The following is a 27583-nucleotide window of genomic DNA, read 5'->3' on the forward strand; positions in this document are numbered from 1 at the left end:
TTAAGTGATAAACAAAAACTTTACAGAGTCAGAAGTTAAATAATGCAGTACTATAGGAGTTTTAAACTTATTTGCGAGGCTGAAATGGAAATAAAAGCATCACCAACTCTAAGAGAGTTGAGGGGGGTTTTCTATTTTTTTCCTTTTCATCCAATTCTCCTCCAATCAACAAATTGAACATGACCTCCTATTGAACTACTATTTCTAAAGACTTTAAGAAAATATCTCTATCAGTAGAATTTTCAAAAATTATATTTGAAAACCTAAAGGGGGGAAAAATCAGAAGGAAAAAAGCCTAAGACAAATACAGGAAAATAAAAAGGCTTAGGCTTTCTGGTCCATGAATGTACATCAATCACCTGATTTTACAATTAACCTAACTACATGCGATATCAATACCCAGGGGCTATTTTCAAAATTATTCTCCTAAGCCTTTACAGGAAAAACATTCCTAATTTCTAGAAAAATTTAGAAGCACTAATAAAACAAGTGTTATTTTTAATTCCTTACCCCATGTGATCTCAGAATATTTAAACTTTCATATTTTCTTTATATAGCCAAGCTGTTCTAGTTCTCCAGTTTTTATAATGAAAATTCAAAAAGATAGTCTAAAAACAATATTTAAAAATTCAGGTAAAAATTCAATCTTATTGTGATTCTTCTATAATGTAAAAACAGCTCTTCAGCAGTTTGCTGGTAACTTTTAAAGTTGTGGGACAAGATACACTCTGTGTAATCAATTAAACAGATTCAGAGTAGAAAAATAAAGCCTAGTTTTAGTGAAGCGGCACTGTCTTGGGAACAAGTGATGCCATTTGATAACTAGAAAAATACTCACCTATAGGGTGTCTTGGATTGGTGGATGTGCAAGGTGTAGTAGAAAACAGAAAAACTGTTATAGAGAAAAAAAGACAGTAGGCCAAATTACTGAACCAACCGTTCCAAAATACCTCTGACATGACCAGCACTCTTGCACAAATAAAATGAACAAACACCAGTGTATGTGAACTGTTCATTTTGATTCTGTAAACAATATATTTTATTTCCTTCTGGCCTCTTCTTGCGCCAGACATCATGGTCCCTTATGTAACTTGTTTTAAAGTTTATTTAAAAAAAAATCACAAACTACTTCCTCTGAATATTAAAGATATGAAAGAAAAATCAGGCCATTAAAGTTAAAAGTATCCATATAAGGAAGCATTAATTATGGAAACTGCATCTCTATTTATAAGAGTTATTATCATCTCAAAAGCTAAACTTTCAAGTCAGTATTTTAGCCAGCAAATTAAAGTGTGTAGTGCATGAAGGTTTACTATATTGTAAAAATTAAGACTATAGAGCCCATAACAAGCCATTTTCTTTAGAAAATGGAAACTAGAGCAATTTTAAACACAAATGTGTATGAAGTAGAAAGCTCTAAGCTTGTATAGCTTTCATTTTCTTAAAAGGGGCCATATAAGACAGAAGGAAATGACTTTTTGTCATCAATAAAGCTCTAGAATTTGTCTTGCTTTTGTTAGAGTATTATGAATGTGCTACAATTACTAAACATAAGTTAAAAATCTCAGGGACTAAAATATTCTTGATTTTTATAATAAAAAGCACTATTAAAATAAGTTTATTCAATTCCTTATACCATGCTATCACAAAATATTATAATAAATAATATATCTGCATTACTAATAATTTCATATAGTATCTCTCACTTTACTCCATTTATATTCTATTTACCTAGGATTTAACAAGCATCTCTGTAAGAAGGAGACACTGTCTGAGATCAGGATTCAAGAAATAAAGTACTCGATTTCACCACAAGCATACAAAAACAGCCTGTTATAACATAACTATACTAGAGTCTGAACAAATACAATATTAAGCAACATTTTATGAAAATTAAATCACCCAAATTCCTCTTCTGTTATTTTCATTGCCTAAAAACTTCAAGAATTTCAGTAAATGTGATAAACTCTGGACCAGGGCAATTCAATTTGTTTACAACTCAAAAAAAAAAAAAAAAAAAGTTATTGCTATGGTAAAACACAGAAATCCACGTGCACAAACACAAGAGTATCCAAAGTATACACAGACTGTTATGGGAGAAATCCAGAAACCCTTGTAAACAAACACAAGAACATCCAAAGAATACACATAGGTAAGTATCTTAATTCCTTCAAGCTATTTAACCAAAAGGATTTCCTCTGAACATTTCCAAATACGATTTCTTTCTGGGATAAGAAATATACTAAATTTTCACCAAAAAAAAAACCCCAAACACTCACAACAACCCTTATTTACTGACTGAAATTACTTGTAACACCATACAGTAGCCAAACTCCAAAGCTTCTGAGAGATAACATATAAATAAATTTATCAATTCAATCGTACTTCTGCATTAATAAAAAAGATAAAATACAATACACTCATCAGTCCTGGTTTTCCTAAATCAACAGTCGAAATAATACAAAAGACAAAAAAAAAAAAAAAACAAAAACAGTTGAAGGCGTCAGAAAAGGGAAATCATAGCTGGTTTTTTTAAAAGAGAATTAATAAAGATAAGTCTTTTACTACAGCTACTAACATCTCCAACTTTATTGTAGGGCTCAATAATTACTTGTAAACTTAATGGAATAATAAATCTTTCAGGTTACACCAGAGTTTTCTATTTTCCTTCCAGAGCCTTTGGAAGATTATGAGATATATATATATATATATAGACAGATAGACACACACACACACACACACACACACTACTTTATGTATTGGGGAGTTGTTTTCAGTAATAAATACCTAGTGTCTAGTCATCAGCCAAAGTACTGTATCTCAAAGTGTGATCTACTGAAGACCCAGAATAGTAACACCTTGATGCAGGTTTAAAGTGCATTTTCCTGGGCTAACCTCAAATTTAAAGAATCAGAAATCTTGAGAGTAGACCCAGGGAAAAAGAAATTTTAATAAGCACCCCCAGACAACTCCTATATTCATTAAATCTTAATAAACAATGAAAAAACCCTTTAGTAGACATTAATTCCTCTACTGTTTTCACATAATTTATAGTATCATCGGCTGAGGCAGTATGAAGGAATAAAGATTTTCATATACATCCCTGTGTGTGAATATGTTTTAAAAACAGACATAGAGTTAAATATGTATAAAGAAATATAAACTGGGCTTTTCTACTTTTCCACCTTATCACATATATAAAGATTTAAAGATCATTTAAGACTTCTTTAAGATTAATTTTCATGTTTGTGTCACATTATTAAATAATCCAACTTAATTTATATTAAGTACCTCAAAGGCTGGAGAAAAGAGAAAAGCACAGAAGAATAATTTGCCATTTGCCACAGGTTAAACCACATCAATTTAGAGAGAATCCTGCCTATAGGAAGACTAACTCTCAAGAGAAGTAAGGTAAAAGAGAATAAGGGAATATAGAAGACAGGAGGAAAGAGAAGAGGTTTTTCTTCTTTCCAGCATTTTAGCACCTGACTAGTATATTCTCTTTCCTAGGACTTTTTTATCTCCTTATACCAACTAATAGCTCCACAGATTAAGAAAAAAAAATGCTTAGTTTTATAATGTAATAGTCTCCTTTTGGATAATTTTTTATAAGAGACAGTAATATATTTACCAATTTAAAATAACTTTATACATGTACTTAAAATACAAATAATCAGTGGTTAACCAGGACAGTTTATCTGGTCTCTAGCCAATATTCAGAAGTCTGAGCTTCAGCTACCCATATCTACAAAATTCTACTCAGTCCCCCCATCAGATTGGACACCTAGGTGTGGTCACTCAAAAATAAGCTCTACTTCTCATCCAGGACCTTATTGGCATAATCAGAAAAGATGAGATATCTTGATGTACTAAATGCAGTGTAATACAACCAGAAAAATGTTACGTTTTTGTTCTTTTCCACTACCAAAGGACACCTCTCTCCAACCTTCCCAAAAACACAACAAAAAAGTAGTAAAAGATGACAAAGAGATCTAAGAGGATATGGTTAGAATTCAAATTTACCCCAATGATGCCCAGTGGAACACAGAAAAAAATTCTAGAATCGCAGCAACACCAACATAGTTCAATACACTGCTTCCTAAGTATTTCCTCACCCAATATTAAGTCAGTAATGGATTTATGAACATGTACACACACATTTTAGCTAAAGAACTATAGAGAGAATACTCTCTCTCTGAAAATGATCTTCTTTCAAAGTGATTTTCTTTACTTTGCTTGATATTATCAAACATACACATCAAAAAAAAAAAAATCCAAACCGTATAGCAGATTGTAAACTAAAACGACAAAGTTTGATTCATTCCCCAATTCTCCAATTCCTTCCCCCACGCCAAAGCAATGATTATTTTTTTTAAAGATTTTATTTTATTTATTTATTCATAGAGATGCAGAAAGAGAGAGAGAGAGAGAGAGAGAGAAAGGCAGAGACACAGGCAGAGGGAGCAGGCTCCATGCAGAGAGCCTGACATGGGACTCAATCCAGGGTCTCCAGGATCATGCCCTGGGCTACAGGCGGCGCCAAACTGCTGCGCCACTGGGGCTGCCCAGCAATGACTATTAACAGTTTTTTGGGGTATTATGGACAAAATTTCTGCTTATAGATAAGCATGAATATATATTTTTAAGGTTTACTTTTACACAAAGATCATATTTTGATTGATTAATCTACAACTTGTTTTCACAAATATCCCCTTTCACGTATATTTCCTATGTAAATTTACCTCATTCTTGTTAATGGCTTCACAGTACATAAGGATATATAACATAATTTATCATAGCCCACCCACCATTCAAGGACATTTAGTTTGTTGGTCTTATTTAGTTTGGGAATGCTATATGATGCTGTGATAAAGGTCCTTGTTCATCCAGCAATGACTATAGCTGAAACATCCTTAAAAAATTTTCCTTAAAAATCCTGGGCCAAAAGGTATATGTATTTAAAATTTTTTAAAGTAACACCAACCTACTCTCCAAAATCACCAGTCATCATCAAGCTTTTTATTTTTACAAACCAGAAAGTTGTTTCAAAATAGTATCCTGTTGCTATAATTTGCATTTTCTTCACCTATAAGTGAGGCTAAGAATCTTTTGAAACTTTTACTTGTTGCTTTTTCTATTTTTTTCTTCCTATAAATGGCATGCTATTTTGCCAATTTTTATATTACATTGTCACTGTCGCTTTTTCCTACTGATTTTAACATATTTTTGTATATTTAGGAAACTTACCCTTTTTTTTTAAATTTTTATTTATTTATGATAGTCACAGAGAGAGAGAGAGAGGCAGAGACACAGGCAGAGGGAGAAGCAGGCTCCATGCACCGGGAGCCCGACGTGGGATTCGATCCCGGGTCTCCAGGATCGCGCCCTGAGCCAAAGGCAGGCGCTAAACCGCTGCGCCACCCAGGGATCGGAAACTTACCCTTGATGTGTGTTACAAATATACTTTTTTTTGCCAGGTTGTGTCTATTAATTTTATTACAATATTTCTGCCATGTGTAATTTAAATTTTATAAGGTCAAATTTGTTCAAGTCTTTATGTTTTCTAGTTTGTGTTCATTGCGTAGAAACTACTTTCTCATATTCAAGATAATAAATATATTGACCTTGTGAATTCTCTTTTTACAGTTCTGTTGACATCTACAATTTATTTGGGGGGCCCCCAAAAATGGTAGAAAATCCCATTTTGTTTTATTTTTCCCCTCATAGAATCAGACAGTTTTCCATGACCATTTATTAAATAATTCATCTATTCTATGCTATCTAATGTCATCATCATATGCTAAACATCATCAGATACTAAACTCTCATTTCTACATAAGCCTAAGTGTTCATTCTCTCTTCTATTACTTTATCTGTCTTTCCCTGCACAGGTACATATTCCTTATTACTATGTTCTGTTACATTTTTTAAATCCTTCATATTTTTCCCTCTAAAAGTGTCTTTGCTATCCTCATATTTCTTTTCTTTCTTTCTCTCCCTTTCATTCTTTTCTCTTTCTTTCTTTCATTCTTTTAAGAGAGAGAGAGAATGTATGTATGCAAGCAGTGGGGAGGAGCAGATAAAGGAGTAGAGGAAGAGAATCTTAAGCAGGCTCCACACTCAGCACAGAGCCCAACTCAGGGCTTGATCTCACAACCCTGAGATCGTGACCCAAGCCAAAATCAAGAGTCAGAAGCTTAACCGACTGAGATATCCAGGAATCCCTCATATTTATTTTCTAGAAGAAACGCAAAGCCCTTTTGTAACTCTTCCTCTTAAATTCTGGGTACATCATATTTGAGATTGCATTTAATTTATACATTAATTTAGAAAAGAACTCACAACTTTCCAGTTTTGACTCTTACCAGCCCTTGGTTGTGTCAAGAAGCTGTAGCAGTAGTGATAAATATGATAACAGCTAACAGCTACTGGGTACTATATGCCATCCCTATTGGGTCAGCTTGTATTTTTTCTTTCTTAGATTTTATTTACTTATTTATTTGAAAGAGAAAGCGAGAGCAGAAGCAAAGGGAGTGGCATAGGGAGAGGGAAAAGCAGACTGCCTCTGAGCACGGAGCCCAAAGTGGGGCTCAACCCCAGGACCCTTGGGATCATGCCCTGAGCTGAAGGCAGACACTTAACAGACTGAGCCACCTAGGTGCCCTTGGATGATCTTGTTTTAATTACAACCACCTTATTATGTAGCACCATTATCTTCATTTAATAGATGAGAGAATTAAAGCTCAAAGAAGTTAAGCAAATTGTCCAAGGCTACAAACAATAAGCAAAGTAGCTGATATTTTAATCAGTTTGCAATTTAACTTGAGTACATACTTTGTAGTACAGTAATTAAAACACAAGGCAAAAAACAAAAAGTTTCTTGTTGTTGCTGTTTTTTGTTTTTGTTTTTTTGTGTTGTTTTTTTTTTTTTTTTAATTCAACTGTCCTCCTTACTAAATTTTTGGTTTTCTTCTTTTAGGCCCTTAATTAATTATTTAATTTCCAGGTAAACTTATTTTAAATGGGATCATTTCCTCTACTTTATTTCTAACTTGTTACTATGTGTACAAAAGAAAACTATTTTACATTAACTTTGAAAGTGTCTTACAGAATTCTTACTGTGCCTAGTAATTTTTCAGTAGGTCCTATAAGTTTTCCATATATACAATCATATCATAGGCAAAGATTTATAACTTCAGTCTGTCCCAGTATTTTTATGTCTTAATGTCTAACTAAATCAATTTTGCATGGTTTTTTAAGATTTTATTTATTTATTCATGAGACACACACACAGAGAGAGGCAGAGGGAGAAATAGGCTCTCCACAGGGAGCCTGATGTGAGACTGATCCCAGAACCCCGAGATCACGACCCGAGCCAAAGGCAGATGTTCCACCACTGAGACACTCAGGTGCCCCAAATTTGCATGCTTCAATAACAGTATACTACTCTTCTGGTGTGCTATTAGAATCTATTTGTAATATTCACTTTATGACCATTGCCTATGTGAGATTAGTCTTATGGTTTTCTTTGTAGTTCAGTTTAGCATCAAAATGATCTTATCCTTTAAGATTAAAGGAATTGACCTGTGAAACTATTTGGATTTAGTGTTTTTTTGATACTCAAGTTCTTTCTTCCATAATTAGTGACTGTTTAGATTCTCTCTCCCTGGATTTATTTTTAATGGTACTGAGTAATTCTCTTACTTGCATACAAACTGCAATAATTTTTTCTCACTAAAAAGGAAAGATATGAACAAATATATAAATCAACATTATTGGAAAGCACTCACAGTTGGGATGAGTTAAATGTATAAAACTTGGAACAAAGTACTGGTATATAGTTTTTTATTTAAGCCATGGGTTTTAGAAAAAAAATTAATTAGGGCTTTCTAAGTAGTAAAGTGCTACTAGAATGTTGATACCCAAACAACTGTAAATAAAAAAGAATGAAATCAACACTGTGGACTATTAAATAAATACACATTTCTTGCTACAAGTAATAGAAAGGTTTTCTTTCTTTTTTTTTTTTTTAGAAAGGTTTTCAATTAGGTAGTATGTGTAGGTGTTAAATATTTTATAAAATATATCTGAAAAAAACAAAATTATGTGCAATGCTCTTCAGCGTTACTACTGTAGTCACCTCATCTCTAAAAGTAGGCTAAATATCAAAGTAGAAAGTGACATTCCTCTAATTTATTCATAAGAAACATTTAATTTAAACATTCAATGAGTACTTACTATGAGCTGGGCACTGTGTCAGAGAGACAGAAATGGTGAAGACAAGGTCCCTTAGCTCAAAAAACTTATTCCCCTAACTTCTAGATCTAACATGACACACTTACAATAAATTCATAGTTATATATTAAAACCTCAAGGAATATAAACAGCCTCATTAGAACTTTGCACTTCACAAAACAGCAAATATAAAGTAGTTAAAAATCAAGTATCACACTTGACTCTTGGTGCAAATACATATAATTTTTAAATTGCTATCACTTTCCTACATTATTTTTAAATTCTGGCATCTCAAATTGGTTATCATTTCCCTTTCTTAGGTAAGTAGAGACATAAGTCTAGAAAGGCTCTGAAACCACAGCGTTGAAAAGTGGGGGAGAAAAAGGCAAAAGAGGGCAGCCCCGGTGGCTCAGCGGTTTAGCACTGCCTTCAGCCTGGGACCTAATCCTGGAGACCCAGGATTGGGCTCCCACTTAGGGCTCCCTGCATGGAGCCTGCTTCTTCCTCTGCCCCTCTCTTTCTCCCTGTGTCTTTCATGAATAAATAAATAAAATATTAAAAAAGAAAGAAAGAAAGAAAGAAAGAAAGAAAAGAAGAAAGACGAAAAAAGAACAGAGAAAGAAAAGAAGCACCGAAAGAAAGAAATAAGAAAGAGAGGAAAGAAAGAAAAAGAAAGAGAAAAGAAAGAAGAGGAAAGAAAGAATAAGAAAGAAGAAAGAAAGAAAGAAAGAAAGAAAGAAAGAAAGAAAGAAGAGGCAAAAGAAACTTCCTTTCTAAAATGTTTAATAAAACTTTAACATAAGAAAGAGAATACTGAAATTTCAGAAAATAATGAAATATCATGGGGAAACAATGAGCTGACTTTTAAACATAATCCACCTATTAAAAGGATCCTCAGCCTTAATATTTGAATGTTCATGAATAACCAACAAAAAGTTAATATTGACATTACTGTTCTTTGAAAAAACTTTATCTACACACACTACAGAGATATAAAAAATAAGAAAGTTAAAAGTACTCTGATATGGTACAAACCTACCTGTGCACATGATTCTTCAGGTGTTTTGGCACTAACTGAATAAAGTGCTGGGAGATCTAGTCTGTGCACAGAGAATTTTTCTAGAGTGTGCAAAAGTGCTGGAGCAAGGTGAGAAGTTTGACCTGAGCCTCGTTCTCCAGACAGCAATAATCTTGGCCTGTAAGAGGTTGGCTGATGATATGGTGACCTGTAATACATTAAAACATGATAATTATTTCAAAACCATACACTCTGAAGATCAGGAAGAAAAATTAGGTCAAATATTTACAATAAAAAATGTAACTCCAAATTAACAAAACTTTCTCTTATCCTTATTTTTTAAGTAAGTACAGTGAATCATTTTTTCATTAATTATGCTTTTAAAATGTTGATCTCTCTGACCATTTTAATAACCAAGATGTAAAAGTATAAAAATTCCTTCTAAAACAATGTAAAAATACCTGCATATTCACCTTATCATACTATGTATATCAACTTGGAAAATGCTTCAGACAGCAAGTGGGATTTAGCTATCAATTATCCAAGGTGAAATGTTAACAATCCTACTTCAACAAAGAAATAAGTATATCAGATGATTACCCAATATATAGGACATTTTTAAAAATAGTTAAAATGGTAAATTTTATGTATATTTTATTTACCACAATTTTTAAGATAGAAAAAAAAATGTAGGACTTTTTCACGGGCAGTAAAATTTGGTTTGGGGCCAATAAAAACTAAATGTCCATATCCTAATACATAATATCTAAAGAACTACAACAGAGAAAACAAATTTAGGAAAATATATTAAACTAAATTCAACTTGCATTCTCAAGATTCTAGAGCACCATTAAAATGATAAATGAAACAAGTTTATCTACTATCACTATAGATAATACAGGCAATTTTAAGCAATGCAGTAAGAATAAAGCAAAGAAAAAAATGAAATAGAAATAAGGAAAACAGTATAAGTACAAGTATAACATCCTTATACTTGTAAAGGATAAGAGTATGCACTAAAAAATTTCACGAAATCATAACAATTCAGAAGACAAAAGTAGAAAAGTCGAAATATATCATAATACCATCAATAACCAATATAAAGAAGGAAAGGAGGTCCTATTTACAAATGCAAATGTAAAGTAAGACAAACGATATTAAATATTCTTAGCAAAAATGTGAAACTATATATTATACATAATGAGCCTGAATATAAAGATGTCAATTCTTCCTAACCCATTTATAGTTAACTATAGTTTATGGTATTTTATTTCATATATTTAAAGTATTCACATCAAGGCCAACAGACACATGAAAAGATGCTCAACATCACTCATCATCAGAGAAATACAAATCAAATCCACAATGAGATACCACCTTACACCTGTCAGAATGGCTGAAATTAACGACACAGGAAACAACAGATGCTGGGGAGGATGTGGAGAAGGGGGAACCCTCTTACACTGTTGGTGGGAATGGAAACTGGTGCAGCCACTCTGGAGAACAGTATGGAGGTTCCTCAAAAAGTTAAAAACAGAACTACCCTGAGATCCAGCAATTTAGGTATTTACCCACAGGATACAAAACTACAATTCAAAGGGACATATGCACCCCTACGTTTATAGCAGCATTACCAACAATAGCCAAACTATAGAAAGAGCCCAAATGTTCATTGACTAATGAATGGACAAAGAATATATTTCTCCCTCTGCCTGTGTCTCTGCCTCTCTCTTTCTCATGAATATATAAATAAAATCCTTGGGATCCCTGGGTGGCGCAGCGGTTTGGCGCCTGCCTTTGGCCCAGGGTGCGATCCTGGAGACCCGGGATCGAATCCCACATCAGGCTCCTGGTGCATGGAGCCTGCTTCTCCCTCTGCCTATGTCTCTGCCTCTCTCTCTCTCTCTCTGTGACTATCATAAATAAATAAAAATAAAATAAATAAATAAATAAATAAATAATAAATAATAAATAAATAAATAAATAAAATCCTTAAAAGGGGGGGCGGGGGGCAGGCCAGGTGGCTCAGCAGATTAGCGCCAACTTTGGCCCAGGGCGTGATCCTGGAGACCCGGGACTGAGTCCCATGTTAGGCTCCCTGAATGGAGCCTGCTTCTCCCTCTGCCTGTGTCTCTGCCTCTCTCTCTCTCTCTCTCTCTCTCTCTCTCGTGAATAAATAAAATCTTTAAAAAAAAAAAAAAAAGAACATATGGTATATGCACTATGGAATATTACTGAGCCATCAAAAAGAATGAAATCTTGCCATTTGCAATGACCTGGATGGAGCTAGAGTGTAGGTATTATGCTAAGCAGAATTAAGTCAGTCAGAGAAAGACAAATACCATAAGGTTTCACTCCTATGTGGAATTTAAGAAACAAAACCAATGAACATAGTGGAAGGGGGAAAAGAAGGAGAGGGGGGATGGGGCACTAACTGAAAGAGATTTAATTACAGAGAACAAACTAAAGATTGATGGAGGGAAGTGGGTAGAGGGCAGGCTAAATAGGTGACAGGGATTAAGGAGGGAACTTATGTTGGGCACTGGGTATTAAATATAAGTGATGAATCATTAAATTCTACTCCCGGGACATCTGGGTGATTCAACAGTTAAGTGTCTGCCTTTAGCCCAGGGTATGATCCTGGAGTCCCAGGATCGAGTCCCACATCAGGCTCCCTGCATGAAGCCTGTTCCTCTCTCTGCCTATGTCTCTCTATGTCTCTCTCTCTCTCTCTCTCTCTCTGTCTCTCAGAAATAAATAAAATCTTTTAAAATAAATAATTAAATTCTACTCCCAAAACCAGTATTACACTAAATGTTAACTAGAATTTAAATAAAAATGAAGAAAACATTAAAATAAAATATTTACATCAATATAAAAAAAATTGAGGAAGAATGGGAGATTTAAAACTTAATTGCAAAAAGAACTTAATCTCAGTATCATCTGAAAGAACAGTCAAATAAGAACATCAAGAATATTTGGTAAAATGTACTAGCTCCAATTTCAGAACATTTAAACCTGTTTTAGTAATAAGCACTTCATAAAGTTTTAATTTCCTTAACAATCCTATGAAAAACATAGCTTCCTCTTTTATTAAACAAGTGAAGAAACCAAGACGCAGAGAAGTTAGCTATAAGACTGTACAAATGATGGTGAAAGAATTCAAATTCTCATTCAGGTCCATATAATTGCTAAAGTGAAGCACTGTGTTAGGATGTACACTACTTTATACTGAAATATATTATAACATAGAATAATAGAATATAATGTAGAATACACAAAAGAAAACAAACACCCATTCAGAATATAATAGGCAGCCCAGGAAATAACTCAACATAGTTCAAAGAATTTCATATAAGATTAATAAGCACAAAAAATAAATGAAATGGGAATGGATTATAAAATAAGTGTTGTTTTAAAATAAGGAAGATTCAGATCATTTCACAAATTTAATTCTGACAAAGAAAAAAGAAAAAATAAGAGATTTGTATATTTTAAATTCATAAAACTCTACAAACTTCTGGAACTCAAAAATTACAATCTGAACCAAACAGAAAACAACTAAATGAGACAAAGAATCTGAAACAGTTTTTTTTTTTAAGATTTTATTTATTCATTTGAGAGAGAGAGCGAGCACGTGAGCGCATAAGCAGGGGGAGGAACAGAGGGAGAGGGAGAAGCAGACTCCCCACTGAGCAGGAAGCCCGACAGGGCTCGATCCCCGAAGGCAGATGTTTAACTTACTGAACCATCCAGGTGCCCCAACAGGAATAGTTTATATATATATACATATAATTTATATATAAACTATATATAGTTTATATTATATGTATATATACATACATATATCATAATCATATATATATATATATGATTTTATTTATTTATTCATGAGAGACCGGGGGGGGGGGGCGGGCAGGCAGAGGGAGAAGCAGGCTCCCCGCCAGGATCCCAATGCAGAACTCGATCCTGGAACCGCAGGATCATGCGCAGGGCCAAAGGCAGGTGTTAAACTGCTGAGACACCCAGGCATCCCACAGAACAGTTCTTAATGTATAAAGAGCTTACGTTAATAAGATTTTAACAGAAAACAGCTTCCTGGGCAAAGTACAGAAACAGATAATTCAAATAGAAAATAGAAACATAACATTTTTTTAAATGTTCATTGATTTCACTTAATAATTAGAGAATGAATCCTATGCTAAATCCTTCAGCCCTGGATTTCTAACAATATCAGTTATTATAGAGCTCATACTTGAATAGTATTGAATAAAAAAAGGAAATCTACAACCAATATAATTCAGTGCGATTAACAAGCAGCACTGTTCAGAATGCCATGAGAGACCTCAATGAGAGACTCAACAAAGGCTTTCCTAGGTTACCAAAACACAAACCCAACAGGCTGAAGGCAAAAAGGACGAATTCTAAGAATTAAAATAGGATATATAAATGATCAAAGGCCCCTGGCCCTTTGGAGATCATACAGCTAACTTCTTTTAAGGTTTTAGGGCAATGTATGGGTAAAGGTTTGAGTTAGAGAGGAAAGGAGGGAAGGAGAATCAGACTATGAAGAACTACTAAGGGTTTATAAGCCATGTTAAAAGTTTGGGATGCACACTGAAGACAATGAGGAAGCATATTAGCTTAAGCAGGGGAAATGATATGATCATATACTTGTTTTTGGGAGATAACTCTAGATCACTACACAGTATAGGAAAGGGTTTGAAAAAAGACAGAACAGGAGGAAAGATGGAAAGATGACCAATTAGGAGTCTTCAATAATAACCCAGTCATGAGATGTTAATGATAATCTAGACAAGAACAGGGTCAGACAGGGTAAGAAGGAACAGCCTGAGATGAAATTTATTCACAGGACCTAGACATTGACTAGATAAAGAAGAAAGAAAGAGGAAGGAGTTGAGTTGAGGACAATGTCCAATTCTAGTAACACCTGCACAGATGGTAGCGCACCGGACTCGCAGAACAAGAAGGGAAGATGCAATCCAGTACATATGAAAGATGTGTAGCACACCAAGGGTAACAGAGAGCTAGAGATAGTCTAAAGCTCAAGACCAATGTTGGCTTAAAAAGATCTGGTGGGGCGCCTGAATGGAGAGTCAGTTGGGCATCGTAGTCTTGGTTCTGGCTTGGGTCATCATCTCAGGGTGGTGGGATCAAGCCTTGCACCAGGCTCCACACTCTGCTCATAGTCTGTTTAGGACTCACTCTCTGCCCCTCCCTTTGAAAGAAGGGGGGGAGAGAGGGAGGAAGGGAGGGAGGCTGGTTGGTTTGGTAGTTATAGGTGGAGGGGGGAAGATTTAGTAGTTATTAACAGAGAGAAAAAAAATAATAAAAATAATAAAAACACATCTTTTATCTGTTAGATTGACAAACTAAAAATTAATTTATTACCATTAGAGAGTAGACATTGGAAAAATTGGTTTTCTCATGTCTAGTAGTAATGGAAAAAGGCAAAATTTTCCAAAATTAAATTTGGCAATTATGTCACATAACATATATCCAAGAATATTCTGCAACTCATTCCACTCCCAAGGACTCCCTTACCTCTTAAAGCATTCTCTACATTTTTTTCAAAGTACATATCTTCTAATATTTTATCTATTACACTTACTGTTTTATTGTCTATCTCCATCTAAAATAAGCTGAATGAGATCAGGGGTCTATGTCCATTTTATTGATTGACATATTCCAAGTACCTAGGACAACATATGGCACATGATGGGCACTTTGACATATTATCTGAATGAGTAAATATGAAAGAACAAATGAATGACTCAAACAAGCGAGAAGATATTATTTTCATCTATCTGGTTGGCAAAGATTTAAAAAGGCAGTATTCAGAATTGACACGGGTATAGGAAAAATAACACTCTCATATATCAGTGCTGAAAATGTAAACTGGTACAACTATTCTGGAAGTCAATTTAACCACTTGTATCATGTTTTTAAGTATATAAACCAAAAAACCAAAATTTTTTTTGGTTTTCCCTTAGCCATCAATAAATTCCTTTGACATAGCAATCACAATTTTTAAAATTTACCCTAAGCTATGAATCAGATAATGGTATTAAAAATGTATACTGAGAAAAGATGCCTATCCAGATCCACATATCTATCATAAAAGAAAAAAATTGGAAATTTCAATCTTTATCAATAAGGTTATAAAAATTATGGAACATCCAAAAGATAAAAATACTATATAGCTATTTTAAAAGAATGACATTAAAAAATATACTGGCATGAAATAACTTTCCCAACATAGATAAAAAAACAAATTACATTAGCCTTACAGGAAGATTTTAATTTACATAAAATAATATGTGGGTCTGTCTATATGCATAGAGAGAATATGGAAGTGTGGTCACCAAAACTTTAACAAAAATTACCTTCAGGTGCTTGGGCTTTAATTTTTACTTTCTTCTTTATGCTCTTCTTTATTACTTGAATTTTCTACAGAGTATATCATCTTTCTAATCAGAAAAAACAAAGCTATTTTCATTTAGAAAACCTCAGAAAGCTCTGTTTCTAATCCCCTTATGGTAATATACAGTAAGAAAGAAAACTTATTTTCAATCATAAGGGTTTTCTATCAGATTGGTAGACTTTAAATATCTTGACTTCTATTTCACCTTAAATCTAAATAAAGGTTTCAACATTGTTTTAGGAAACTATTCCCAGAAACAAGAACCCACCAGCAATGCCCAAGCTAGTGTTACTGGAGACCAATATTAAACTCATGCTTTCTACCCATTGAGCACTTTTTCTGTGTTGATCTAACACATGCTAACACTTGTTCAAACACAAAGCCAAACCAAACCAACAACCCCCCCTCCATGTTTAGCCCGTATTAAAAGTCTCTATTCTAAAGTGTATGCTTCTTGGAAAGTGTGAAAATTATACTGTTCAACCTACGCAAAAAATCAATACATTTCTCTATCTTCCTATTAATCTCAGAAATCAACTTGGAAATCACATAGTATCATAGAAAAAATAGGATCATAGGAAACAAACAGCACAGACCCTAACTCTATTATCTGCTAGCAGCTTAATCACGGGTAATTTACTTATTTTTCATTGTGGTTCAGTTTCCTCATCTATAAAATGATGATACCACATATGCTGTATGATTGATAAAAGGCCTATATGTATTGCTACATATAAAGCCTCAGGCTTTATATACCTACCACATGTCTAGTTTGTATGGAGCATCAGATGCTAACTCATCCCTTCATACTGAGGACAGCAAACATCACCATTTCTTCTGCCAAGACTTCCCAATGGAAACTTCTAGTTCTGGTATCACAACACTTCAGCCATATCACAATGTCTGTCACCTTACCAGAGTAAGAACTACTTTATATATTACTTATGCTTATGTTTTCAGCACCCAGTACAGTGCCAGGAATAAAAACATAAATATTGGGAAAATGGTGAATAAAGAAAGAAAAATTGAGAAAATTGGAGAATAAAGAAATGAATAGAATTTATCAAAACATCTAAAACAAAAAAAGCCTATTTCTAGTATATAGCTGTCTCTCTATTAAATAAAAAAAAAATCACATCATGAACTACAAATTTTAGGTAAAAGAAGCTAAAATTAACCCAATTCCTTCAAAACAAGTTAAACTAAACAAAAGCAAGCCATACCAATGATATACATTAAATGACAGAGAATGTTCTTAATAAAAAGTCAGCCTCAAAACCGCCCATGAAATTTTCTAATATCAAAATCTATTTCTGTATCACGTTACTGACAACAGAGCTATCCCATAAAATTAGAACAAATCTCCTGATGATAGTTTCTTAGCTTCTATTATATAGTTCAAATCCAAATAAATAACAAATCACACACATGCACACAGGGTAGCCAGGTGAGAGTCAGAAAAAAAATTTTTTTTGGTTTTCCCTTAGCCATCAATAAAACAGATTTGCGAAATTGCTGAAAAAAAAAAAAAAATCTAAGAAAGTGTCCCTGAGTGCATAAAAGAAAGGATCTGGAATAGAAGAAAAGTTTCTATTAGAAGAATCTGCTGTTAAAGAACAAAAGAAAAAGAAGAGTAAATGAAAGTAACTTAAGCCTCATTTTAAAAAATAAAAAATAAGAGTTATCAGTGCAAATAATCAAATTAACATTTCACCAAAATCTACATGGGAGAAACTTCAAGAAGTTGCAGATTTGAATTTGTTCAAAATATCTCTAAAAAAAATTACTCAAAAGTACATACAATCAATCTAGCCTTTTCTAATAAAAGTGCTATTAGACCTACCTGACAGAGCATTATGGTCCTGTAACTATCATGCTAATTATGTAAAAGTAAGTGATGAAGCTGCTAATAAGTATTTGAAAACTATTGGGTCCTTAATTTAACATTACATTAGCACTAATGTTGTTTAACCAATAAAAAGTGCATGACAAAAGCTGCTTTAACATGGATAAAGGTAAATGTCAATAGAAAAACTATAAAATTTGAATGGGGAAAGTGTAAACTAATGAGGTTTTGGGGAATCAAAAAGTTACCTGTGTATCTCCCAACTGAGAGATTCCTAATTCAGAATCTTTTTAGTAGTCTTAGAATCCCTAAACTATCATCTGACACTTGTTACAAATTAAAATATTCCAGATCATGATAAATATTTCACATTTGACTATTTTAGTTCAAAATAAAAGGCATTAAACCTGAAGATATGAGCTTTCTAAAGACATTCCTTCCACCTTGGTTTTAAAAAATAATAATAAAAAAGAGGGGCACCTGGGTGGCTCAGTTAGTTAAGCATCTACCTCCAGCTCAGCTCATGATCCCTGGGTCCTGGGATGAAGCCCTGCCAGCTGGCTCCCATCTCAGCAGGGAATCTGCTTCTCCCTCTGCCTCTGCCCTTACCACCACTCATGCACGCTCTTTCTCAAATAAATAAAATCTATAAAAATAAATAAAGTAATAACACTCCTAAAAAAAAAAAAAAAAAAAAATCACACAATCAGTTTAGAAAAAAAATAATCTTTAATTGACCAATAAGCCAACTTACTATCACACACAAAAGCATATACAATAAAAGTTTCCCAGAATTGTGTCCAAACAGCAGGAAAAAAAGTCCTCAAAGTTATAACCATAAGTAAAAAGATACCATAATTCTAACCGTAAGCTAGTAAAAATCACTCTAAATTTTTAAAAAAATTGATATGTTACTTACATTGTAAAATGAAGGTAGGGTTTATGTACAGCAGCAGCTGATGACTGTTTCTTTGGTGATCCTGAGTGACAACTGGTCTCAAAAATTGATAAAGCATTCTCATCTTCACTATCATCTAAAATCAGAGTTTCTATATCTGTTAAAAAAAATTCACAAAGATTATGAGGCTTATAAAGTCCTTTAATATTAGTACCCCATCAAAGCTAAGATAAATGTTTTAAAATTATGTAACATTAATAGTTACCTATCAAATAATGCAGATCAACCAGGAAAACTGACAAACCGCAGTTTCTTAAGTAATTTGTAAATGAAATTAATGGAATTCTTTTACCTTTACAGACTAAGTGCTACGAGATGTGATTTGGAAGACTTCACTAACTACAAGAAGTCTGGAAAAGAAATGTCATCTTGGAGTGCCCAGGTGGCTCAACTGGTTAAGCGTCTGTCTCTGGCTCAGGTCATGATCTCAGGGTCATGGGATCAGGCCCCACATCAGGCTCCTTGCTCAGCAGGGGGTCAGCTTCTCCCTCTCCCTCTATCCCTCTCTGCCCAGTCTCTTTCTCTCTCAAATAAATAAATTTCTTATTTAAAAAAAAATCCCATGTACTTATTTTTTTTTAAGATTTTATTTATTTATTCACGAGAGAGAGAGAAAGAGAGAGAGAGGGAAAGAAAGAGAGAGGCAGAGGCACAGGCAGAGGAAGCAGGCTCCATGCAGGAAGCTCATTGTGGGACTCGATCCCAGGACCCCAGGATCACACCCTGAGCCAAAGGCAGATGCTCAACCGCTGAGCCACCCAGCATCCCAAATCCCAGGTATTTAAAAAAAAAAAAAAAGATACTCTCACAAAACACCCACATATTTACTAAAAATCTGTAAGTTGTTTTGACCAAAACCAGTATTTCATATACAATACCTTGCTTAGCTACTAGAGGCTTGAATTATGGCCAACTCTTAAAAAAGCAACAAGGAACAAACTGACTTATTTTTTAACATAGTACACATATACACACATCTATACATCTAGTTAAGAGAATCAAGAATTCCAAGGAAACAAAACCAATCTTAAAAATACAGTCATTCAAGTAATATTAGTCTCTATATGGGTCTGCCATCTGTTATAGCTCAATGGACAAACTGAACTATAATCTCTATTGAGAGTGCAATACTAAAAAATTTATCTGCACTACAACCTGGGTGGGTACTAATAGCTGTGCTTCATACATACCTAACAAAAGTGTCAATTCGTTCAAAAAAAGCAATGCTACACATGTAGGAGAAATGAGAGGAATTAAGATTGACAGAAATCCTACTCCTTTCCAAAAAAAAGAGGTACTGAACTGTGCTACAGGTATAGATTTCAATGGATTTTATAAGCTAAATACTTAGTACAACTAATACTGCAAGATTTAACCTGAAAAATGATTGAATACCTTCTGAGTGATAATTTCATATACCAACCTAAGAAGAATATTAAGACCAAAACAAACCAGAATAATATATCTAAATAACTAAAAGATAATTATTAATCATCAAATAAACTAAAAAAATCAAAATTTGGTTTCTCTTCTCCACTGGTAGGTACATGAAAAAAAATTTGAACTAAAGACACTTTACAGTTGTTTTTTAAATTTATAAGAAAACAGATAATAATGCCATAAAAATTCTCAAATGAAAATAAAGGAACTATATCACATGTCCATCAACAGATGAATGGATAAAGATGTGGTATATATATATACACACACACACAAACACAATGGAATACTATTCAACCATCAGAAAAATGAAAGTGCCATTTTCAATGAGGTGGATGGAACTAGAGTGTATTATGCTAAGCGAAGTAAGTCAGAGAAAGACAATTATCATATGATCTCATTCATATGTGGAATTTAAGAAACAAAACAGAGGATCATAGGGGAAGGGAGAGAAAAATAAAACAAGACAAAATCAGAAAGGGGAGACAAATCAAGAGACTCTTAATCATAGGAAGCAAACTGAGTGTTGCTGGGGGGGGCAGTAATTGGGTGATAGATATTAAGGAGGGCACATAATGTAATGAGCACTGTGTATAAAACTAATGAATCACTGAACTCTACCTCTGAAACTAATAATACACTATGTGTTAATTGAATTCAAATTTAAAAAATAAAAAGCAAAAAAAAGGAACTATTATAATCTCTCAAATGGGAAACTATGATTTTGATGATTTTCTAAAAATGAAGTTTTTTTTAAATTTGGGGAAAAGATACATATCCTCAGTAACAAAAATCAGAGATAAGAAATGCAAAATTCATGGCAGAGACATGGCTCACTCATAATATTTTAATATTCATAATAAAATGTTTATTACCCTCCCTGTTTGACAAACAGGAAATCAAGTAATCCATGTGATATTTCATTAGACCCTATCCCTGAAAAGTACAGTTTCCAAAAAATATAATTTATAAAGACAGCAAAATGCATGGACTATTGATGATTTTTACTGTATATAATATTTTTAATGTTAGTATAATGAACTGAACAATTTTCTGGTGCAGACTACATGCCAAATAAGGTACTGGGAACTGAGAAAATTAAGAAAACTAAAACTCATTACTTTTTCTTCAAAGTTCACAGACCTTATCCTAGTTAGTATATAAACCGAAAGGTTCCCTGTAAATGGATGACTTTTTAAAGGCAGTTTTCTATTTTTTTTTTTTTTCAGTTTTCTATTTTTATCTCAGGTCCAATCTTGAAGCTAGAATTCAAGACCTTTTACAACGAGGTTCTAATTTACTCCCTTACTAATGATTTACACTCCATTAGTAGAGCACACTGCATAGTGTCCTGCCAGTAACAACAAAATATATTTGATGAATTTATACCAATGGGGACATTATAAGCAACACAGTTAAGAGTCCAGGTTCTAGAGTCAGGTGCCCTGGGTCTAGAGTAAGCCCTAGAATTACTGAATGACCTCAAATAAGTGAATACTTCCTAAGCCTCCCAGTCTCCTCTTTTACAGTATAAAAGTACCTGCCCCCCTCGACTGTTACAAGGATTAATAAGTGACAATTTATGTACCAGCTTTATAATAAATGAAAGCCATCGTTATTATATTCAACTCTTCTAAAGATAGTAATGCTTCTACATTAAGATAGTCAGAATGTCCCAAGAGGTAACAAACAGAACATTCATTCTTTCTTTTGACAAAGATTTACCAGGCAGCTACCATATGCTAGGCAATATGCCAGGCCTGAATATATCCCGGTGAGTGAAACAGATATATTTTCTATACTCATGGCAAATGTAAAAGAATAACACATAAATAACCTTATGAGGAAACTCAAATTTATGTCTGTAGGTGTTTCATTTTAACAATATGAAAAAGTACTTTATAGTACCTTCTTTCTTGTCACTCTGGCTAATTTCAGCATGAGGAAACACTTTTTGCAAGACTGCGAGGATGTTATTGAAGCTTCTTTCCAGCAGTGGTTTTATGATGGGGGATAGTGCATGTCCCGAAGACATGACAGCACGCTGAGAAGCAGGCACAATATTCTGCATTGCATGGTAAAAATCTTGGGCATTGAGCACTATTGAGGAAACATCTAGCTGCAGTTTATGACTGCTAGCATAGATCTGAGGGTAACGCCTCCGCAGGGCAATCAGAGCAGCTTCAGTGCACAGGGCCTTGATATCAGCTCCACAATAACCTAATGCACAAAAGGAAAAGAATAACAAAGGTAAGTTTATTCTCCCAGTACCAACTATAGTTTGCAAATACATACATCTTTATCAAAGGAAATAATTAACACTAAATCAGTAATTACGTGCAGTTTTATAAGCAAAATCTGACCATTTAAGTCACCTAATAAAATTACTCTGTGAGACTAAAAATGTTTTGAATATTTTAATTAACAAAGCATGAACTAATGATATCAAAACTAGCCATGTGGGATCCCTGGGTGGCTCAGCGGTTTGGCACCTGCCTTTGGCCCAGGGCACGATCCTGGAGTCCCAGGATCGAGTCCCACGTCAGGCTCCCGGCATGGAGCCTGCTTCTCCCTCCTCCTGTGTCTCCTCCTCTCTCCCGCTCTCATTCTCTCTCTATCATAAATAAATTAATTTAAAAAAAACTAGCCATGTATTTTGTGCCAAAATCACGGATTATAATTAATGTACAACTTTCTTCAGGAAAGATTTTTAAAGAATACGTTTCATCTCAATCCTTTATCAATATTCCTAATCATTAGTTTAGTCCTCATGACATTACACTTACCTATAAACTTTTCTAATATTACTAAATACCAAACATATATCAGGGAGTAGTACAAAGTAGAACATATGTAGAAATTTCAAGAAGATCTACTCTACTACCAACTTTATGGATGCCAGCCACAGCAAGTTTATATCTAATAACTCCAAAAATTATACTTTAAAGTTGTCATCATCTCTGATAATTTCAAAGGTATTAAAGGGAATAAGAATTCATTGATTTTCCATGTTAACTTCCTTTTAATATATATGTTTAGCTTAAAATAACTGATAATCTAGTTCTAAGGGTTATACCAACGCAGGTTATTATCCATTACCCATACTTCACTGATTATGTTGTTAACAGATCAAGCCTCCAGTGCTTCTAAGTCATTTCACTCATTTAAGCAACAAATACAAAAACAAACTGTTAGGTCTCAACCACAAAAAGAGAAAAAAAACTCAAACCAGCCATGTTGTTTTCATATCAGCAATTAAACTTGCATTTGGCCACCTTTATCAGTTATGCCAGCATTGGAAACCACTCGAACTAGTTTTAAAATTTTAAACCCGGGGATCCCTGGGTGGTTCAGCGGTTTAGCGCCTGCTTTTGGCCCAGGGCGAGATCCTGGAGTTCCAGGATCGAGTTCCGCATCGGGCTCCCAGCATGGAGCCTGCTTCTCCCTCCTCCTGTGTCTCTGCCTCTCTCTCTCTATCATAAATAAATAAGTAAATCTTTAAAAAATAAATAAAATAAATAAAATTTTAAACCCTAAGCTCTTCAGAGTGGCATCAAGTTTATCTTTTTATACTTCACAAATGACCTTGTGCAACACTTAAATAATGAAAGGAAAACCATGAGCAGAAAAGAAATAGCTCCAGACTAATTGACAGAAAAAGAACATTAAGGCACAGAACTATATAAATTAAACTGCTAGTGACCCACACATCTACAACTAACTATATATATATCCCTATTATTAGTAGGGCCATGATCCTTTAATCAAGTCCTACAAAAACAGAAAAATCCTCCTTACTCTGATCCCTTTTTTCCATAGCATGTGCCACCTTATCATTTACCTAATATGTTTATCATCTACCTTCCCCAACTAGAATGTGAGCTTTGTGAGGATATAGGTAATTCATCAATTTTGTTCACTAAACATATCTCATATACTGAAAATAAGGCCTGGCCTGGCATCCAATAAGTATCCAATAAATATTTCCTGAGTGAAAGAATGAATGAAAAAAGAAAGGAGTAACTCCAAAGTTATAGTTTGGGAATGTATAACTAACTGCAAGGTTACCATTTACTGCCATAAAAAGTCGAAGAATTATATCTACTGGGCTTTTCTTTCCTTTTTTTTAAAGAAATCTAAATTCTTTTATTATTAAGCCAACTTCTATGAATAAAAATTTCAATGAAAATTATGAAAAAACAGAAAAATATTACATTCTTAAAGAAATATTTATTCAAAGTGAAGGGAAAACTTAATATGACCTGTGAAAATCTAATTTGAAAACTATAACCAGATTAAGCACTAACATTGTCCCATGACAGCAACCAACCTCCCAAATAATTCTTCAGAATAACCAAATTTACCATTAGTCTTTCATTTTCTATTTCTCAATAAATAAACATGAAAAAAAGTATCTTTTCCTATGCTGAACATCTTAGTTATATTCATTCAACAAAATAACCGTACTATACCAGCTCAGTTACAAATAGTGAAATAATCCATTTCAAAGGAAGTAAAAAATAAACAACCACCTTCAAACAATATAAACAACATTTGTTTTTCTTCTTTAAAAGCATATACACAGTTGGTAAACATACCACATGATCCTATTTCTAAGCAAAAGCTTAAATTTTTTTAAAAAGCTAAAATAAAAAGCTCAGAAACAATGCAAAACAGAAAAGCAGCCACTAAAAGGCATTTTATGTAGAAATGATGCCCATAACGTGTTTGACTTAATGTTAGTAACATACATAATAGCAATGTACTGTTCATTTTTGCTTAATATACTAAAGTTAAAAGTTTATCAACAATAAGTTCCACTTAAATAAATCTTCACTTGGATTATCATAATCAATAGACTATAATAGAGAAGATTTCTCTTCATTACATTTTCCTGTGAATGAGAATTACTGGTTTATATCTGTAGTTTTCAATACTGACTACTGATCTGAATAAACAACAAAATTGAAAAAAAAAAAAAAAGATTCTCAACAAACTTAGTAAATCAGAATCTCTGGTGATTTAATATCATAAATGTGTATTTTCAGAAAGCTTTTTAAGTGATTCTGATATACTAAACAAAAAACTGAACTACTGGCTTAGTAGCTTCCTTTACTAAACTCTAAAACAAAATTAAAATTACATGATAATCATGACTAAAGAGATTATATTTAAGGTCACATATCTTGTTGTAATTAAAAGCATAAGGGATCTCTGGGTGGCTCAGCAGTTTAGCGCCTTCCTCCAGCTCAGGGCATGGTCCAGGAGTCCCAAGATCAAGTCCCACATCGGGCTCCCTGCATGGAGCCTGCTTCTCCCTCTGCCTGTGTCTCTGCCTCTCTCTCCCTCTCTCTTCCTCTCTCTCTCTCTCTGTAGTCTCTCATGAATAAATAAATCTTTAAAAAAATAAAAGCATATTTTTTCACTCTCCAAAGGGTCCTGATTTAGAAAAAGATATAGATAATATGATCATTTTGTATATACAGGAAATACAGCTATTACAGTTAAAAGCTGATATTAAGGAAACTATCAACATCCCTTTCATAAGAGTTCCATAATCATATTAATAATTCTACCATTACAATCCTAATAATCTGATGAATACAAATATCTAGATACCAAAGGAAAGCATTTTTTTTTTAAGTAAGCTCTATGCCCAATGTGGGGCTTGAACTCATGACCCCCCGAGATCAAGAGTCACGTGCTCTACTGACTGAGCCAGCAAGGCATCTCAAGAAAAAGCATTCTTAAATACTGCCACTTATGGAAATTTGTCTGAAAAACTGAAAATACAAAAAGGTTATAGACTACACAAGTGAAATACTAAAATTTTATGAAGTTATTGTAGAAGTAAAACAGCAAATGTAATGAAGGCCCACAAGATAGACGCCTCACTGATATACTTTCATTGTTTGTGAAAATGAATAGAGAAATAGGATTAGAGATCCTCATAACCTTAAGCTCCTACTATTTGTGCATGTGACCTAGACACTGAAATTATGTGAGGACTACTTTTAAAAATCTCACCTATTATGCATGCAAACCTATCCACGTACTTGGGAATTTATTTCAAGGTAAAAGTTACCAAATCCATAACCTCTAACATGAGGTCAGTTGTCTTTGCAGTTTCATCAAGACTACATATTCTTTTTGTTAGGCATAAATTTCACTGAACTGAATCCGTGTATGTTAAAACATGTTTGGGATACAGAAAGTGATAAGTTCATAATGAATTTAAAATTTATTACTATTTCATTCCTGTTTGAAGACCTGCATTTGATTTGTTTTAATGTGAAACTGGCTTCTTACATGGAATATATGTCAAAATCAAAAACAGAAGTCATTTAGTTATAATGGATTTTTACATCACTCTCCAGGAAGAAAATGGTGTAAATATAAGCAGATTCTAACCCGCCGCCGCCGCCGCTGCCACCCACAAAAGGCAAGAAAAGTTTTTTAGTCCTATGAGAAATTATGTCTTTAAATTTTTTAAACTTAAGAAACTGATTAAGAGCTAAAATAAATCACTTGGAATAATGAGAAGTAGTAGCATTTGAAATGAAAAAGGAAACTAAGATTCTTATATTTAGGATGAAGGATTAAGAGTGTAGTATTTCAGATGGTAGATAGGGTAACAGTAAGTAATTGTAAAACACCTATCTTTTAGGGAATTTCCAAAATTATTTGAAGACTTCTGCTTATTTCAGTTAAGGATCATTCTGTGACAAATTCACAGAAAAATCTACAAAGAATTCCCAGTCTGACTGATACTCTAATAAAATAATATCACAAAAGTAGCAGGAAATCAAAGGGGTCAAATTTCAAAAAGGGAAAAGACTGGATTTTGTACCAAATACCACCCTCTCCCATAAAGCAGCACAAGGCTTTGCAAAGGTCAAGCCAAATTTACATGAAATGGGTTTGGCGCATGCTCTCTTATACCAGGCAAAGCTTAAACTGGAGTAGTGCTGGAGAGATTTACGTTTTCTCCTCACCAGAAGATGTCGAGGTCTTTGTGGTTCAAAAGCTGAGGGATGCTGCTTCGGAGATGGAGGTCCCTGTGGATGAAGAGGATAATTCGGATGTAGCTAACTGAATGGACTAATGTTCTATTTAAGTTTTAATATTTGATGGTGGATCACAATGATTTTTTAAACTATAGTTGTTCTTTCTGGTTTTGGTAACTTTGAAGTTTTCCCAAGTAGACTGCTGATTGTTAGTGAACTTATTTTGGGGATTTTTTTCATAATGCTTAAAAAGTTCATGGAGAAAGATTTTTTAATTTTTATTTGTGAGAGAATAAGAGGAAAACAGACAAAAGATAGAAAAAGAATGAAGGAGAAATACCAATGTGTATACTCAGTTGCTTAATATGTATTCATTTTTATTTCAGACCTAATTAGAGCCAAAACCTTGAATTCCAAAAACCTTGAATTCCATCTCTTATGTAAGATCATGTATGCACATAAAATACTCTCATTACATCCTTTTAGGACAGTAGTATTCATTCATCATTCACTCTGGGGGGGGGGGGGGGGGGGGGCGGGGAATCTTCCACTCTGTGAATAATCTAACATTAAATTCGAAAGTTTTGTATTTTGGGAAATACTAGCAGATGCCAGTAAGTATTTTCTTTGAAGA

At 33.7% G+C, this 27583-nt stretch overlaps 1 protein-coding gene across 2 annotated transcripts in view; it reads right to left on the reverse strand.

The window, feature by feature from the left end:
• ATAD2B (ATPase family AAA domain containing 2B) overlaps positions 1-27583 on the reverse strand; it is a 158195-nt gene that overhangs the window by 49510 nt on the left and 81102 nt on the right. For both annotated transcript variants that reach the window (XM_038560889.1, XM_038560888.1), the window contains exons 16-18: positions 21851-22162; positions 18464-18599; positions 9275-9461 (exon numbers count right to left, since the gene is read on the reverse strand). In XM_038560889.1, coding sequence (XP_038416817.1) covers positions 9275-9461; positions 18464-18599; positions 21851-22162 — 635 coding nt within the window. The remainder of the gene's footprint in view (positions 1-9274; positions 9462-18463; positions 18600-21850; positions 22163-27583) is intronic.

This window comes from Canis lupus, chromosome 17 (genome assembly GCF_011100685.1).
Source record: "Canis lupus familiaris isolate Mischka breed German Shepherd chromosome 17, alternate assembly UU_Cfam_GSD_1.0, whole genome shotgun sequence".
In the NCBI taxonomy this organism is placed as follows: domain Eukaryota; kingdom Metazoa; phylum Chordata; class Mammalia; order Carnivora; family Canidae; genus Canis; species Canis lupus.